General features: G+C 32.6%; 4 protein-coding genes and 2 long non-coding RNA genes across 11 annotated transcripts in view; 3 read left to right on the top strand and 3 right to left on the bottom strand.

Moving 5' to 3' along the window:
- Positions 1–473, bottom strand: part of LOC128669631 (uncharacterized) — a 30,218-nt gene extending 29,745 nt beyond the window's left edge. The window contains exon 1 of one of the 2 annotated variants that reach the window (XM_053744567.2): positions 1–473. This exon is cut by the window's left edge and continues 22 nt beyond it. The gene's annotated coding sequence lies outside the window, so the exon portion shown is untranslated. The other variant, XM_053744565.2, reaches the window with a different exon arrangement.
- A 49-nt stretch (positions 474–522) lies between these two features.
- On the top strand, positions 523–1,896 carry LOC128669630 (uncharacterized). Its single transcript, XM_053744564.1, has one exon. The coding sequence runs from the start codon at positions 829–831 to the stop codon at positions 1,804–1,806; it is 978 nt and encodes a 325-aa protein (XP_053600539.1). The 5' UTR covers positions 523–828; the 3' UTR covers positions 1,807–1,896.
- Positions 1,897–2,697: 801 nt separating this feature from the next.
- Positions 2,698–6,013, top strand: crim (crimpled). The gene is made up of 4 exons (XM_053744568.1): positions 2,698–2,909; positions 3,194–3,334; positions 3,663–3,816; positions 4,335–6,013. The coding sequence occupies exons 1-4, from the start codon at positions 2,864–2,866 to the stop codon at positions 4,468–4,470; spliced, it is 477 nt and encodes a 158-aa protein (XP_053600543.1). The 5' UTR covers positions 2,698–2,863; the 3' UTR covers positions 4,471–6,013.
- Positions 4,558–10,764, bottom strand: LOC128669627 (uncharacterized). Of its 5 annotated transcripts, none has more exons than XM_053744559.2 (5): positions 10,602–10,764; positions 8,575–8,845; positions 8,180–8,257; positions 6,670–6,823; positions 4,558–6,449 (listed from the first exon to the last, which is right to left on the bottom strand). In XM_053744559.2, exons 2-5 carry the CDS (start codon positions 8,827–8,829, stop codon positions 6,286–6,288), a joined length of 651 nt encoding a protein of 216 aa, XP_053600534.1. In that variant the 5' UTR covers positions 8,830–8,845; positions 10,602–10,764; the 3' UTR covers positions 4,558–6,285. The 5 variants fall into 5 exon arrangements, with proteins under 5 accessions (XP_053600534.1, XP_053600533.1, XP_064292007.1 ...); XM_053744558.2 differs by having other exon boundaries at positions 9,875–10,764; XM_064435937.1 differs by having other exon boundaries at positions 4,558–6,207; positions 6,247–6,449; positions 8,575–10,764.
- Positions 10,765–11,403: 639 nt separating this feature from the next.
- Positions 11,404–13,631, top strand: LOC128669628 (uncharacterized). Its single transcript, XR_010369876.1, has 5 exons — positions 11,404–11,606; positions 11,937–12,460; positions 12,549–12,632; positions 13,143–13,302; positions 13,495–13,631. It is a non-coding gene; the product is annotated as an uncharacterized LOC128669628 (long non-coding RNA).
- Positions 13,632–13,921: 290 nt separating this feature from the next.
- On the bottom strand, positions 13,922–15,818 carry LOC128669634 (uncharacterized). The gene is made up of 3 exons (XR_010369877.1): positions 14,765–15,818; positions 14,513–14,666; positions 13,922–14,081 (listed from the first exon to the last, which is right to left on the bottom strand). It is a non-coding gene; the product is annotated as an uncharacterized LOC128669634 (long non-coding RNA).
- Positions 15,819–15,846: the final 28 nt, after the last annotated feature.

Genomic DNA, 15,846 nt, shown 5'->3' on the forward strand with positions numbered 1-15,846 from the left:
ACAAAAGGTAGCGATGCGACTGTATACCGGTATTCCGTATAGCGTGATGAAAGCACTGACCGAAGATTAAATGCCTAAGAACTTTACATTAACTAGTGTGACCCAAGTACAAGTAGAAGTGTAGTTACATTTCTGTATAATATTCTGTAGTTGGATAGATAATATTTACATAAATTGTCCATAGTGACCGCTCGAACTAAAAATTTGAACTAATTCATTACAGGATATTGAAACTATGCTGAAAGGGAGGGTGACTAGGTATAATGTATCTCCTTAGAAATTCACGGTACCTACATAGTCCGAACCTCTGAGACATGAATTAGGTTTTTAATATCGTTCTAAAGATTAAAAATAAGTTTTTATTGTACTTTTTTTTTTTATATTATTTAACTAATAATAATTATTGTTGTAACGAATTAAATTATGCACAATTTATTAATGCACTCCGCATTTTTCTTAGTTGGTAAATATCGTCGTAATGTATAAAACCACTTTTGTAAAAAAATGACAAGTAATTGATCTTTGATAGGTATGACAGGTAAAACGTAGGAATGGTGATGCCAAGATAAAATAACTTTTGTACATAAATGTTTAATTTTATAGGAAATGTACGAAATGATATTTCTGAAGAGATTATAGAAATCCTTGATAATATTTTAATTAGAAGTCTTAGTTTATACGATAAAATCACCGGCAATTTAATGCTCATCCTACGAACACAATTTCAGAAACCTAGATGTGGTGACCAATTTTTGGTATGAGATCTATTTTTGATAAATGAGTTAGTGTAACTTATACAAAATTATTTGTAAGAGTTATTAGAAAATTATGGATGAAACCCCCGACGACGTCACTGAAACAACAGAAACAACAAATGCTGATGATTTAAAAGAAGCTGATCCGGAGAAAGTTGGTGAAGCGGAGAAAGTTGGTGAAGAAGGGGTTCGTGGCGAAGAAGTTGGAGGAGAACATTTGGAGGGCGAACATCTCGAGGGTGAACATGTTGAGGGTGAACATGTCGAAGGTGAAGAGTTAGAAGGTGAACATGCAGAAAAAAAGAAAGGAGAGATATTAGGAGAAGGTGAGGAATTATTGGGTGAAGAGGTAGAGGGAGAAGGGGAGGAAACTCCTGAAAAACAAGAAGAAAAAGTAGAAGAGGTTGTCGAAGAGGAAGAAGTTTATGTCGAAGAGCCCCCGCCTGACCCAACAGCACCTTTTAATTTTAGCGATTCTAAAGAAGCTTTAAAAGAACCCTTCCAACTCAGACCTGATCAACTTGCAGAAGTCGAACAGCTTTGGGATCTCTATCAAGCATATACTCCTTCGTATACAGATATTGATAATTACATTACAGAAAAAGAATTGCTCTATATGCTGAAATGTTTAATGCTTATGACAGTTACAGAAGAACAGTTTTATGAATTGATAGAATATTGCGTAAGACCACCACATCCGAAAGGGCACATTACTTTTGATCAATTTGTCAAAATGGTTACTATTCGGCAAAGAGATTTTCCCGTTGAAGATGAATTACGATCGGCGTTACAAGTTTTCGATCCAGATAAGACTGGTTTAGTAGACAGAGAGAATTTGAGAGAAGTTCTTCTCAAACAAGGTCATAAAATACCACAGAAGTTGGTAGATAGTCTTATTAAGGAGGTGGACATGAGTAATGATGGTACACTAGGAATTGAGGATATTGTTGGAACCATGTGTATTGATTTGAATAAAGAAGATTTGATGATGCTGATGGCGTCATTGAACCCCGACCAAAATGAACCTCCACCTGAAGATGAAGACGTATAAACCGATTCTTTAGCTATTCTTATAATACGCAATGTTATAATATGCAACTGCCTAATTAATAACTTGAGTAAACTGTTACAATATTAATAATTTGCTGCTTATTGTTTACTAGCAATATTTCAAGGGTAGGTACAACAACTTATCAAATAGTAGCTGTATAACCCCTGGCTACGCCCGTGAGGTAATAATAGTACGTGTACTTCTCTCTCTCAATCCCACGTTTTCTTGGTTGCATTTGAGGCTGTGACGTCGCGAAGCCAGCTTTGAATTAAAAAAAACTTTGAAGATTCGGCTGTGATTTTCGATTTCGACTGACTGGCGGTATAACGTCTTAGTTCCGGTGCTGTGCTGGCAAAAAAAAACAGTAATAGTGTCACTGTCATCGTTATTTGTCAGATAAACACATCGAATTTCAAATAAATCCCAGTACTAGATATAATGCGCACATATGTATGGGGCTCGAGTGTGATAATTCCTTGGGATAATCCCATAAAACTTGTTAAGAAGAGACGTCGTTTAATGACTTTAATTTTTCAGAAATCTAAAAAAAAACATCCATAAATTTATAATGTTTATACATATTTGCTACATTAAAGAAAAATATAGAAAAATAAAATAAAGTTCATTAACCCTTAATTAGACATAACATATAAATAATACTGTTTGTATTATTTATATATTCAATATATTATTTATCTTCTACCTTGTTTTATACAAAATTATTGAGATTGATTATGGACTGATTAATTTACATTTACATCACTAGCTAAGCTAGGACCACTGATTTGTTACGGTTTTTATTAATACGCGCCATCTAATATTTGCTAGTTGTTTTATTCATAATCTATGGTCAGTCAATTTGTCGTACTGTCAATGTCAGACTGTCAGTAGTGTGAGTATTGGCAGTTTGATTTGGTTTTTGTTTGATTTGCAAGCAAGCGCAAGGCCGCAGGCAGATTTGTTTACGGCTTTCGGTTAAACTGTACATTATTTCTCGTCTTATTTAAATCAAAAAGATACTATTGATAGTCATAATATTTCGGACACGAGGTACAGAATGGAGCTGTTCTATTTATTAACGTTCATAACTACATTTGGTGCAAGTAAGTTTTCAATTTTATGAGTTCATGGGTGTGGTTCAATCATCACAATGATATCCTGTTATTTGCGAAAACCATTGTAAGCAATACATGCGTGACGAATATGTAACAAGCTTAAAAAATCATCAACTATACATGGAGTCATTCTAGACTGTATTCATGCTGTTTTGAATATAAGCAGTGCCGCTATTTAGATACCATTTAATAACTCGAATTTCAACACATACAGCGTGTTAGGTGTCACATTAATATCTCGTAATCTTTCCAAGTTAAATCTCATATTTCAGGCCAAGCAATATGGTGCTATCAGTGCCATGCTGGAATTCCTGGCTGTACTGAAGACTTTAATTGGAGAGGGATTGGTTACCTTGGTACCCCGTGCCCTGATTCTGAAGACATTTGTATTAAACTCATTGAAAGAAAAGGAGGTTAGTTATTTAGTAAGGCAACTCTGATGTCTTTATAAAAGCCACCTGACTCATGCACACCTATATTGTGCGATCACATCACCATGTGTAGTAGCCTAAGCCTTAACCTAGTATTAGGACTCATATCCTCCTGGGGATGGTGCAAGATGAGTAAAGGGACACATAGCCTTTGCAGCTAATCAACAACAGTTGCATTTTCAAGGAGGATTGATGTCAGGCAAAGAGAGATAGTTAAAATTATTGACTATTTTAATCTACTGACTTTGTCCCAAAATATTTTGACCACTTATTTATACAATAGTTACATAATATGTACATTACTTTACAGCTGAAGAAGTAATCACACGAGACTGTCTCAGCAACTTCCGAGCTTTCCGAACGGACATACCGGCAGACACGTATGAGGGATGTAGACCTGCAGCTAAGGACCAAAATTTAGCTCATTATGTTAACAATTCTATAAAGGAACTTGATATAAAGAGGTAACTATATTATGTGAATGTAATATGTAGAGAAATATGTTACAAATATTCTAAAAATATCAGCTCATTTAGTTCTCCATTTTGTGAAGGAAGGTAATTTTAGTTAATTTAAAGAGGTAATTTTCAATCAATATAAACACCAATCTTCTTATTTTTCTTGATCTGCAAATATTTGATTTCATATAATTCAAACCATAATATGGGCCAAGGATATATTTTTAAAATGTAAAAAACAGTCAGAAGCTCTAGAAAGCTCTAAAATACTGGTGAAGGTAATGTTGTTTCTAATAGTCTTCATCACAGTTTGGTTAGAATGCTTTTTTTCTTTTTACACATGTAAAATGTTTGCTTTGATATTAAAATGTATTATTAAATGGAATGATATGAAATGATGCATACACATTCAATGTGCATTTCACTAAATGAGCACTTGACGCAGAATGAGCCCTTCACAATAAATGCATAATAATGTGTGCACTTATCGAAATGTCATTTACAAGTAAATAAATTATTTTCAGGGATCATTACGACGAGACTATCTGGTGTTTTTGCTTCCTCGACCATAGGTGTAATTCAGCATCCTACTTGTCCACTTCAATAGTATTACTAACTGCAGGTATAGTTTTGTTAACACAATCATTAAGGATATTCTGATACACACAGCATATACAGGTATTTTATTAGATTAGACAGATATTGATTAAAAAACTCAATCTAACCTACAATCAATTATAATAATGACAGTGTGCAGTAAATTTTGCAAAAATTTATCACTTATACTGTGAACAAGTGACCAACTACGATTTTTATATTTGTAAACTCTTTATTGTACAAAGAAAGCAGTAAGAAAGAGATGCATACAGTCAAGTATTATGTAAGCAGAAGTTTAGTAATCTTGCATGTTTGTAGGTTTATAAATCCCAGTGCGCCTAAACATATTTTCACACCCGGGTAAATTTCACGAGCGTTTTGAACTCCGCCGCGGGATATCATTAGTGTTTATTAAATTACAAATACACAGTAATCAATTTAATTATCCTATTTTATAAATAAGTACTGGTACAATGTTAATTTAAAAAATGTTTAATTTATAAAACATATTGATATCCTTATTAAAAAAAAGTCGCACTCTGAAACGCTACACGCCGCGTTCAAACGTTTGTGAAATTCACCCACCCACGCATTGAAGGCAAATTATATTTCATTGTCTTTGTAAAATGATATAATTTGCTTTGCAATTTTATTATCTCTATATAAACATAGATAGAATCTCTAAAAATGCATTTTATATTACTATTATAATAATTATTATTTTGTAATTATATGTATACACCACAATTTTTTACCAAAATCATATTTACTCTGCCTATACGTACAAATCTTTTATAAATTGCTTTTCTCAATTAAGATCTGATTGTTTAGTAGTAATTTATTTGAATAAGTGCCTATAATGTATTGTAATATGTTACGGCTAAACACCGAAATGCGGCTACACGTACGTTTAGCCGGCTTAACCTAGGCATAGACTCCTTATATCCGGCTAGACTTAAGTGCAGCTAACTTCGGGCTTTAGCCGTAACATGTACATTGTTACAACTTTATGTAGTTTTAAGAATATATTCCTGTTCAGAAGAAACACTTCACAAAGTCGTTGTCATTTTCCAGACAAAAATCTCTTTTGTAGCACAATTCAAAACATCATGGTAGCGCCATGACAACTTTATGGAACCTGCAATTTTCTCTCATAGAAATATTTATTTGCAATAATGGTAATAATACATAATCTATTTTCGTCTCAAGCGCGTTAACGCGCGCTTAATGTGGCCGCGCACATACATATTAGCGATTATGACTATAGTAACTAATCTGTACTATTAAATAAAGAGGTAAGCGTTTGTGAGTTTTATGTTTGAGGTGGGTAAACTCCGAGACTACCGAACTGATTTAAAAAACCATTAAAAAGGTACATTATCCAAGATTGCTATAGGCTATTTTATCTCAAAATTCCCACGGGATCGAAGCTCCTGGCAACAGGTTGAAGGTTTCTTCTGAACAGTATACTTTTCCATTTCGATGCCGTCCAATTATAATGCTTTATACAATTTAGGGTGATAGTTAAAATTAGTTATAAGTATACATTCCGACTAAGTATGTATTATATTTTATATCTTTTAAATAAATCTGATGTGTTCGTAAATTATTATTTTTATTTAAAAACACTCTAATTATAATTTGACTTAATTACAACATATATTAGAATAAATACAAAGGTTGGTCCTCAACATTCGTACAAAAAGATAAAGGTTCCAAAACGCCTAACGCAAACACAACGTTTTGTTTTTTCTACAAATTATTTGTTAAAACACGTGTTCGTTTTTCATTGGCCGCCGATCGCCCGCCGGGCCTCGTCGCTCCGAGTGACGCTGGCGGCAGCGGCCAACAAGGAGCAAACGAGTAATATATATTATTTTAAAGATAATGAAACTGTAGTATATTGAAGAACACGGTCGTCAGGACACCCGCGAGTTGGACCACAGTCTCATGTTTCAAGTTCCACATGTGGTACACGGAAAATATTGGAGGGTTCTCTTCTAGTATTTTAAATATTCTCTTTGCCTTTTTTCTTAACGGTCCTGTTGACAAACGATTGATGCATAAAATACTTTGTCCATTGGAATAATGTTTATATCCTTAAGTTTTGTTCGCAGTTATGTAAGCATAACAGTAAAAAGTGTAAAATGAGTCGTAGTCTAAGGAATCGCTGATCTATTCAGGTACGACATTACCTACTATTGACCATGATATTAACTGGTGGCATGGTCAGTAGTCTGTAAATAAGAGATAGGTACATACCGTCATGATAAATTGATAAAATTACGATAGAAAAATGTTTCAACAGTTGGGCTTCTCTGAAAAATGTTTCACATCGGGTGCAAGCCATTAATATCAGTATGAAATCAATCGAACAGAGAATGACATATATGGTATTTGATGCGCCGCGTGTTGTCTGAAAATAAATGAAGGAAAAATAAATTTGACTTCAGAATTTCTTTTTCACGTGCTGCTAGAAGCATATAAGTAGTATTATTGTATGATTAAATTAAATTTTATTACATTAGCTTAGTCGTATACAAAATTATACATAATGACATTTTGTGAATTGGACATTGTGCGCCTAAACTGTTATCGGCATGCAAAATTAGTTATGTCGTGTAGTGACAACTAGTGTGTTGTGTATGTAAAAAATATGTAATCAATCAATACATATAATAAATTAGTATAAAAAAAATCTGGAAGTACATTGAATAAATTCACATAAAAACAAAATTAGGCAATGAGAGTCAGATTAACAAAGTAAGAATTAAAAAAAAAAATGTCTGTCTGTTTGTACACGCTAATCTTCTTCCGAATATTATTGAACGGATTTCAATGAAACTTTTTTTTTGGTATAAGTATAGCTATTAAGCTGGGGCAACGAGTCCGGACCCGTGCTTCACCAAAATTCTTCACCTCGGTGAAGCACGGGTACTTCTAAGGTCCCGTGCTCCAACTGATGACGTTATTGTCCCTTAGTACAGTCAAGTAAATAAAAAAATACATAATTTAACAAATATTTAATCAATACGGTTTATTTAACACATTTTCGAGATTTCGAGAGGCACCGTACAAATAACGTAACGGAGAGTTGGAATTCTAAACACAATGAAAAGTTCACCATATGTTACCCTGAATAAATTGCTAACAGTGATATCCCAAAATACCGATTCTTTAGAATTATCGGTAACTAAACGCCGCAAAGAACACTGTGAGAAAGACCATTTTATATTATATTCGCAAATGCAATTAATTCATAACGATATTTCCTTGGGCCATTTTTTGGAAAAAATGCGTTAAATAAATCGTATTGATTAAATATTTGTTAAATTATGTATTTTTTTATTTACTTGACTGTACTAAGGGACAATAACGTCATCAGTTGGAGCACGGGACCTTAGAAGTCCCCGTGCTTCATCCAGGTGGAGAACTTAGGTGAAGCACGGGTCCGGACCCGAGGCAACATATAGGGTATAAATGATTTTGAAAACTGGAACACCTGATGGAGAACAATGATAGTAGGTACAGCTAAACTACCTATATGAAATATAGAAATGACGCCTTAACAAAAAATGTTCAGCCTGATGAGCATTTCCTGCTGATGTATAATAATCGAAAATCTGCTGAAGATGAGTCATAATGGACCAGCCAAACTATAGGAAATATAGTTATTCAGCCTGATGAGCATCTTCTGTATGTATAGTTATCGTTACGCTTTGTCTGTACAAATAAATTTCTCTAGCAATTTTGATTCTTCCTTGAAACTTACATTATCATTTACGGCAACTATGACAAAATGTATGTAGAATATGCAGCTAAAAAACAGTCTCATGAAAAATATTAGTATCTGAAATAGAAAACAATGGCAGTGATAGAAAAATTTTTAGTCGGTAAACACCGATTACGTAACGCGTTAACTTTTTGTAACTTGTAACGAAATGTCGTCGGACGCTATACAATTCCACACAAAAAGTCCAACCGTATTCGTTATGCTGTCTGTGTGTACCGAGCAAAATCAATAGCTGTACCTAATCTGAAAAAACAAAAACTAAACTCATTGTACATCTACAAAGAAGCCCGCGAAAATTAGACTTTCGCGAACAATTTTCGTAAATTTTCATGATTAATATAATAGTTATAAACTTCCTACTATACTTAACTTACCTGATATTGATACAAGTTTTGAAACTTATAAAAGCAGTGTATTAGTTCTTTCAAATAAATATCTATATTGCAATATTTAAAGTCGTGAGCCTCTGCAGCCGATTGTTTTATCATCATTTCATTAGTCAAAGTAAAACTTATAAGAGTGAATTCATCCTTTATATGGTTTAAAATGATAGCGTTCAAAAACCTCATTCGTAGGGAAAAGTAATGCATAATGCATGAAAAATGCATAAATTCCAACATGAATGTCATCTGAATGTATCCGACGCTAAAAATAGACATATATAACAGATCAAGTCCATCGAAAATTTCTAACACACTTAGTGCAACGGCTGCTGCACCTAATGCAAAAATTGTGTTTCTATTCGTTTTGTAGGTGGCAGACAATATATATCGGTTTTTGTCGATCAACATGAGACTATCAACTCTGTGCATTTTTAAAAACAATTCTACATTGTCGTCTTTGTTGACGAATCTTAGGTTATATATATTCAAGACACATATTATCCAATGCAGATATAGCATCAATTGAATAAAACTATAATGCTGCATGAAATCAGCAAACTTTTGTACGTAAGTGTGATACATCTTATGGAGTAAGATTGTGGCTAGCAGAAGATTACAGCACGTGTGTATTTTTTGTAACACCGTCGGGGGTGTCACGAACTTATTTCTGATGTCCACTCTACACACTCCGAGCAATTTTTGAACTATATGAAACGGGGAAAATATTTTCACTAAATCATCATTCAAAATGTCGGTCGAAACATATTCAGTGTCACGATGCATTTTGGCAAAAATAATGTCTATTAAACAGTAGTATAAGTTACATGCGGTTTTAGAAGAAATACTTTATGTATTAAATGTTGTCATACGAGTTACCTACTTGTAAAAATGTACGTAGAAATTACAATTGAGACTGGTTTTGTTTTCATTTTAAATTGTTGGAATATTTATGACTTAATTAACTTCAATAGTTAGTGACAATTTACCTAAGCGACGACAATAGCTTTTAATCTACTTATATCTATACATCTGATAAATATGTAAGTCGGCTATTAGTCTTTGTCGGTATGTTTGTTCTTGCATTAACTAAAAAACTAATGGATGCAATATGATGCGCTTATATATTACTAGATGTTGCCCAGGACTTCGCGAATTTTGAGATACAATATAGCCTATAGCAATCTTGGATAATATACCTTTCTAATGGTGTAACAATTTTTGAAAATAGGTTCGGTAGTTTCAGAGATTACCCGCCTCAAACATACAAACTCACAAAGTCACAAACGCTTACCTCTTTATAATAATAGTATAGATACGATGGTCAAATTTAACATCTGGTATAGGTTTTATCCCCGTATATAGAACCCTATATAGGTATATTGGTATAATTTCAGCATTATTAAAATACTTTTTGGGGTAAAAGATTTAAAATGATGAGATTAAAATAATTTCATTAGGTACAATACTGATTTTTACGACATTAGTAGTAATTAGACTTTAGAATCACAACACACGACCTTTTTATGAATCAGATTAAAATTAAATTCACATAAGTTTTTAATTATAACGCCATTCGTATTTAAAGGGATTGAGAGATGGCAATTGAAAGGGTAGCGAGGGTAATTCACCCATTCATTTGCACATATTTTTAATATAGACATTGTCCAAATTAAAATTTCCAAATGCTTGTCCCGTAGTAGTCGAAAAAAAGGCCAGTCCAGCTTGATCACCCATTAAGTTATAGTTTTTTCTGCAGGACTGCTACTCCGATATCACCATAGAATCATGTACTACTCGCCACACCCGTTGGATATTTCCAATTTTCTTGTTTTTTGGAAACTTCAGGGACAGCTGACAGAGATCATCATCATTCACATATTGATTCAAGTAGAACATTACAGACAAGTTATGGTAATTATTTATTTCGGTATTTTTTTTTGCGCGAGCAATATCTGGCTTTACTCACAATTTTCTATTCCACTATCTGACCACTTTTCTATTCTATTCACTCTCACTACCTGAATAGTTACTCCATATATCCTCATCATCTTCATATTCGCCTGAATCATAATTATAATATAGGTTCTCTATGAAATCTTCATGTAAATGAAAACGTAACCAATCATTGAACAAGCGCATATGATCTTCATTCTTTGTGCCTCCACAATGATAAGTTCCCGATAATCCATACCGTGTATTAAATATTTTGATAAGATCTTTGAAATCAGGATAGTACTTGGCTTGAAATACTTGGCTAATAACCAAAACCGGGTAAAATATCTAATTTTAGCATCCTGGAGCCATATTTTTTGGAGGTTATACCCAAATTCGATAAAGTAGAAATGTAAACAAAATCCTTCAACGTTAGCTTTTGTTCCATTTCATGAACTTTAGTGTGTTAATACATTTTATTTTAGGTATTAGATCTTGAGCCAGCAATTCAATTATTTTCACTCTTTTTCTGTTTTGTAAGTAACTCATCTGTTATGAATTTAAATTGAAGGTAGATAACTAATGTATTATAAACCATAGACAACATTCTACATTTTTTATTAAGACAAGGAATTGAATATTAAATTGACCTACCTAACCCATAGTCAGGGTTGCCACATTTTTTGGTTTAATACCTTGCTTCGGCTTATTTCCGTTTTTTTTTTTTCATTATTACATATACTGGCCACCAGCGAATTCTCAGATTTTTTTCGCGATGGGTAGGTATATGTTACTTCTGAAGGACTTAGTCTATGTCTGTGCCAAATTTCATCGACATCGGAACATAGTATTTCGAAAAGGAAAGAAAGTATTTGGAGCATAAAACAAAATTTTATTTATTTTTTTACTTAAATGCTACACGACAAAATGACAATACAAATGGCAATACATTTGTATTGTCATTTTGTCGTGTTGTTCATTTGTCTATTCTAATGTTTATCAAATAAAACTTACTTATAACAGTTCAAGTAGGTTGTAGTTATTACGTAAGTAATAATAAATAGTGCTTGTTGTAATTTATTACACAGCACGTAAGTACCAACATTTCTTAGTTTATCTTTTAAACGTTTTTCATTGTGGTTTGGACAAGCTAGCTAGCCCATGAAAGTCACTCATAATTACAATGTCTTTAAAAGCATCAAATAATGTAATTTTGAAGTTTACAAAATTTATATATTATTGTCAAATACCTTTGGGAACGTCTCGGGTGGTTTTTAAATCGGGTGAAATGCGCCCCATATCTATTTTCAATCCCACTTTTTGGATATCTTTTCTATCTCCTTTTGTGTGTTTTGGTTATATTTTAATTACTGGCTCTGTTACCATATCCAAAAATATCCTATTCGCTATGTTACTTACAGGTATACCTCTAATGGTTAATGTAATATATACTAGAAAGTTGTCAGTGAAATTGTATAAATTGTGCCAAGAAATTAGTAATTCTTGTCAGGAAATAACAAAATCTAGCTATGTAATGAAAATAAACTGGATCATGTGCGGCATAGTGCTAATCATACTATTGAATTTGATACCTGAACTTATAAATGTTATTTATAACTGTTACAACTGGAAAACTGGAATGGAATGGATTTTTATGTTAGTGGAAGTTTATCGAAAAATGATTCGCCCGTTAATTTGGGACTTAGATTTGATGCTGTGGATACATTTTTGTAACATACTTAGAATGAACGTACAGTCCATCAACAATCTTTTGGGTGAAAAATACCTTAAGAAGGCAATTGGAAAAACTTGTAAAACCAAATGCTCAATTATCGTCGCTGAAAAAAATTCAGAGCCAGAGAAAGAAACATTAAAAAAATGTATTTATGTTTTCGAAAGAACTAATTATGCTTTCACTTTATTGAAGCGAATTCATAAATATTCGGTATGTAAAAGTTGAAATAAGATTTTTGTATTATTTTTATCTTTCAGTATGTCTACGTTTTCACTAAGGTTTCGTAATTTGATTTCAGATTTTCACATTTTGCGCAAAAACTTTTATTATAGGCTTATTTCGTTTCAGGGAAATATTGCTTAATATATTAAGTGACAGTAAAGTAAGTAAAATTATCTGATACTTAATATTAGACTTTTAATTAGATCACCGTTACTTATACGTTACATCCTAATAATTATAATTTTGGAAAATTAGCTCCATATTATGTTTGGTTTAAAACAAAGTTAATAAACAATATTATTTAAAAAAAATAAAGTATATTTTAAGCTAGGTGTTGCCACTATGGCACTTTACAATATTTGACATTGACAGAACGAGACAAAATTTAGTTTAAAGTGTGCTTTAACTTTTTACAGGGTAAGTTTCTCTCTCTACGTTTGGGGTTGTGCAGCCACGAAGCCCGAGGTCAGCGTAAAATAAAGATTTTGAAGATTCAGCTGTGATTTTATACCGGCCGCCTGTCTAACTTCAATCCTCCTTGTGAACGCTACTGTTTGTCTAGGTTGTGTGTTCCTTAGTCGCCTCCACGGGAGGATATGGATATTATTATTATATATTATAGATGATTAAGTTACAACAGCAAAATAAAAGTGCTTGCTTACTTTTTCAGATAATTTCACACGGAATTGATTGGGAGTTAATTTTGTTTAAAAATGTTAGGAACCTTTTTATTATAGCACTGCTAAGTACAACTGCGGAGTTGTATTGTAAAGAGTTGGACGATACACGTAAAATTGCTTCGCAAATAATGGACTACACTAAGGAAAAAAGTAAGAGTGCAGTGCATACATACATAAATTAGTCTAATACGTTCCAATTTATGCTTTTCTATGCACCTACTTCAAAAATATTCTGTGATCTATACTTTTTATTTAGGCGGAGTATTCTTATTTCCATGGTAAAATAAATTTACCTTTTAATTTTTATTTGTAATATTTACCCAAGATTTATTATTTTTGCAGCCCAAGTATACGATGTTGTGAAAACAATACTATGGTTAATTGAAGAAACGCCGCCGGATTTTGTGTTCTTCGGGTTCTTTAAGCTCGACGGCACATTGCCTTTTAAATATATAACTCAGTATTTAACTTACGCGGTAATTTTGATTCAATTTACGTTTTTGTGAATAGAATAACTAAGTATTTAAACTGATTACGTTATAAACAAATTAAGTGCATCTTAGGCGATATAAAATATAATATTATTTAGTAATAATATGTATAGGTATTATATTCCGCTTTTGAAAAATGAAATGTTTCACGTACCAATTATTTTTAAATCCACACAACATTTTTGTTACTTACCTAACAAATAAATAAAATAAGTATTACTTACAATTCTTATATATATTTTATTCATTTCGATTTTAGTCAAAATGATTATCATTCTAAATAATTAAGAGTTAAAATATTGAAAAATATCGTTGTCAGAATGCTGATGAGTTGGATCAAGGTGCTGGCTTTTAGATTCCACATGTGATACACAGAGAAGATCGGTGGATGTTCTTCCAGTATCTTCAATATTCTATTTGCTCTCCCTCGCAACAGGCCTGTGGAATAAATGTATCTATAAAATTGGACGCTACCTCCATTGGGATATAATTAATCAACGCTGAGACAAAACCGCGTGCGAGCGTTGACATTATGAGACAGGTTCTTTATTATCGTGAAATAAATTTAGTAAATTCCATTCCAAAAGAGGTGAGGAGATAGGAGAGGTCAACATTTTTTTAAATTTGTCCCAGTTTAGATAGGCTAAGGTGGACCCATGTGGACCACAGCACACCCGAGTACGTCCAGTTCAGAGAAAATTCTGGCTATTTACTAGTCTAATTTTTATGTTGAAGTATTAGAGTAAGGGTGCAAGTTTTTAATAAAACGCACAAAATAAACCTTTTGCCGTTTTTACCTAAATGGTTTAATAAACTGTTCTATTTAGATGAAATTGGGAAGAAAGTGTTAGAAAGTGAAACTTACTTACCGTCTTTGTAAATGGCTAAGATCGAAAGGGACAGACGTTTTGTTAGCTTTGCTTCTCTGAAAAATGTTTCGCATCGAACGCACGCAAGACTTAAAAGCAAGACGTCAATGATCAGCAAAAATATCATAATATAATCATCAGTTATGCGGAAAGTCTGAAAAAAAAGTATTATTAAGTAGTATTAGTAAGTATTAAGGTATTTTTATAAATATGCAAAGATTATAATTCGGTACATTTACAATTAATACTTACGCGATCTTTTAACGAAACCACAATAAATTCTATATAGCACATACAGCCAAAAAACAGCCTCAGGGAAAAAATTAGTATCTGGAAAACATACAATTACACTTTAAATAAGAACGATTTTTAAAATTTATTACTATATATTATTTAGATGTTTTTACTAAGTATATTGAGATTTTATGAATAAACATCATACATGCCTGATATTGAAAAATATTTTGAAATTTGTAGAAGCAACATATTAGTTCTTTAACATAATTGTCAACATCGCTGTACACAAAGTCGTGAGCATCCGCAGCCGACCGTCTCATTAGCATCTCATCGGATATCCTAAGTTTGTTTGCAAAATTAACACGTACGAACTCGGGTTCAAGGTGATTTTAAATGATTGCGTTTAAATACTTTATTCGCTGACAGAAGTAATACATTATACTAGAAAAATATAGAAATTCCACCATGTACGTGAGTTGAACATAACAGATACCAACGGTAGTTAATATTATCACAAATTCGTTGAATAATATGATTAACCCAAATAACACAATGTACGCTACGAGTAACACCAGCATGGTATTTCTGTTATTATTAAACAGAACAGAAGTCATGAATTCATTTTTATCGGTCCTTAGGAGGCGGTCTATTTGGTGAATTTTTACATAGAAATTAACGTTACCATCATTGTTGATAAATCTTAAGTTTGTTATGGTGCATACCAATGACATCCACACGCCGAACCCCCCAATTATTATAACTTTTACTAATATCATGTCATTACTGTATCTATTTATATAAAGGAGCATCATGAAAATCAAGAAAATTGAGGCTGTCATAAAAAATGCACACGTGTAAAGTTTTTGTGACATCGTTAGGGGTGTCACCAACTTATTTCTTATATTCACACGGGTTATTCCTAGATAAGATTGCAGGCGATGAAAAGGGGCAAACGCTTTTACCAAATTATCTACTACGGATTCATTTGTATTATTTTCTGTCCTAAAATGCATTTCTGTCGTTGTGGTTTTAGGCTTCCTTTCAATTGTGATTTTCACCTGTCTGATTCAATTAGGATACTTTATTAAAGTTTATTA

The sequence above is a fragment of the Plodia interpunctella genome, chromosome 4 (assembly GCF_027563975.2).
Source record: "Plodia interpunctella isolate USDA-ARS_2022_Savannah chromosome 4, ilPloInte3.2, whole genome shotgun sequence".
Classification (NCBI taxonomy): domain Eukaryota; kingdom Metazoa; phylum Arthropoda; class Insecta; order Lepidoptera; family Pyralidae; genus Plodia; species Plodia interpunctella.

Excerpts from the sequence above, each read along its gene's own strand:
- LOC128669630 (XM_053744564.1), top strand. The coding sequence starts at position 829 with ATGGATGAAACCCCCGACGACGTCACTGAAACAACAGAAACAACAAAT.
- crim (XM_053744568.1), top strand. The coding sequence starts at position 2,864 with ATGGAGCTGTTCTATTTATTAACGTTCATAACTACATTTGGTGCAA. Across the intron at positions 3,335-3,662 it reads ACTCATTGAAAGAAAAGGAG|CTGAAGAAGTAATCACACGA; the intron begins GTTAGTTATTTA and ends ATTACTTTACAG. Across the intron at positions 3,817-4,334 it reads AAGGAACTTGATATAAAGAG|GGATCATTACGACGAGACTA; the intron begins GTAACTATATTA and ends AATTATTTTCAG.
- LOC128669627 (XM_064435937.1), bottom strand. The coding sequence starts at position 9,366 with ATGCATCGTGACACTGAATATGTTTCGACCGACATTTTGAATGATGAT. Across the intron at positions 8,258-8,574 it reads AAAACTTGTATCAATATCAG|ATACTAATATTTTTCATGAG; the intron begins GTAAGTTAAGTA and ends TTTCTATTTCAG. Across the intron at positions 6,824-8,179 it reads TAGTTGCCGTAAATGATAAT|ACAACACGCGGCGCATCAAA; the intron begins GTAAGTTTCAAG and ends ATTTATTTTCAG.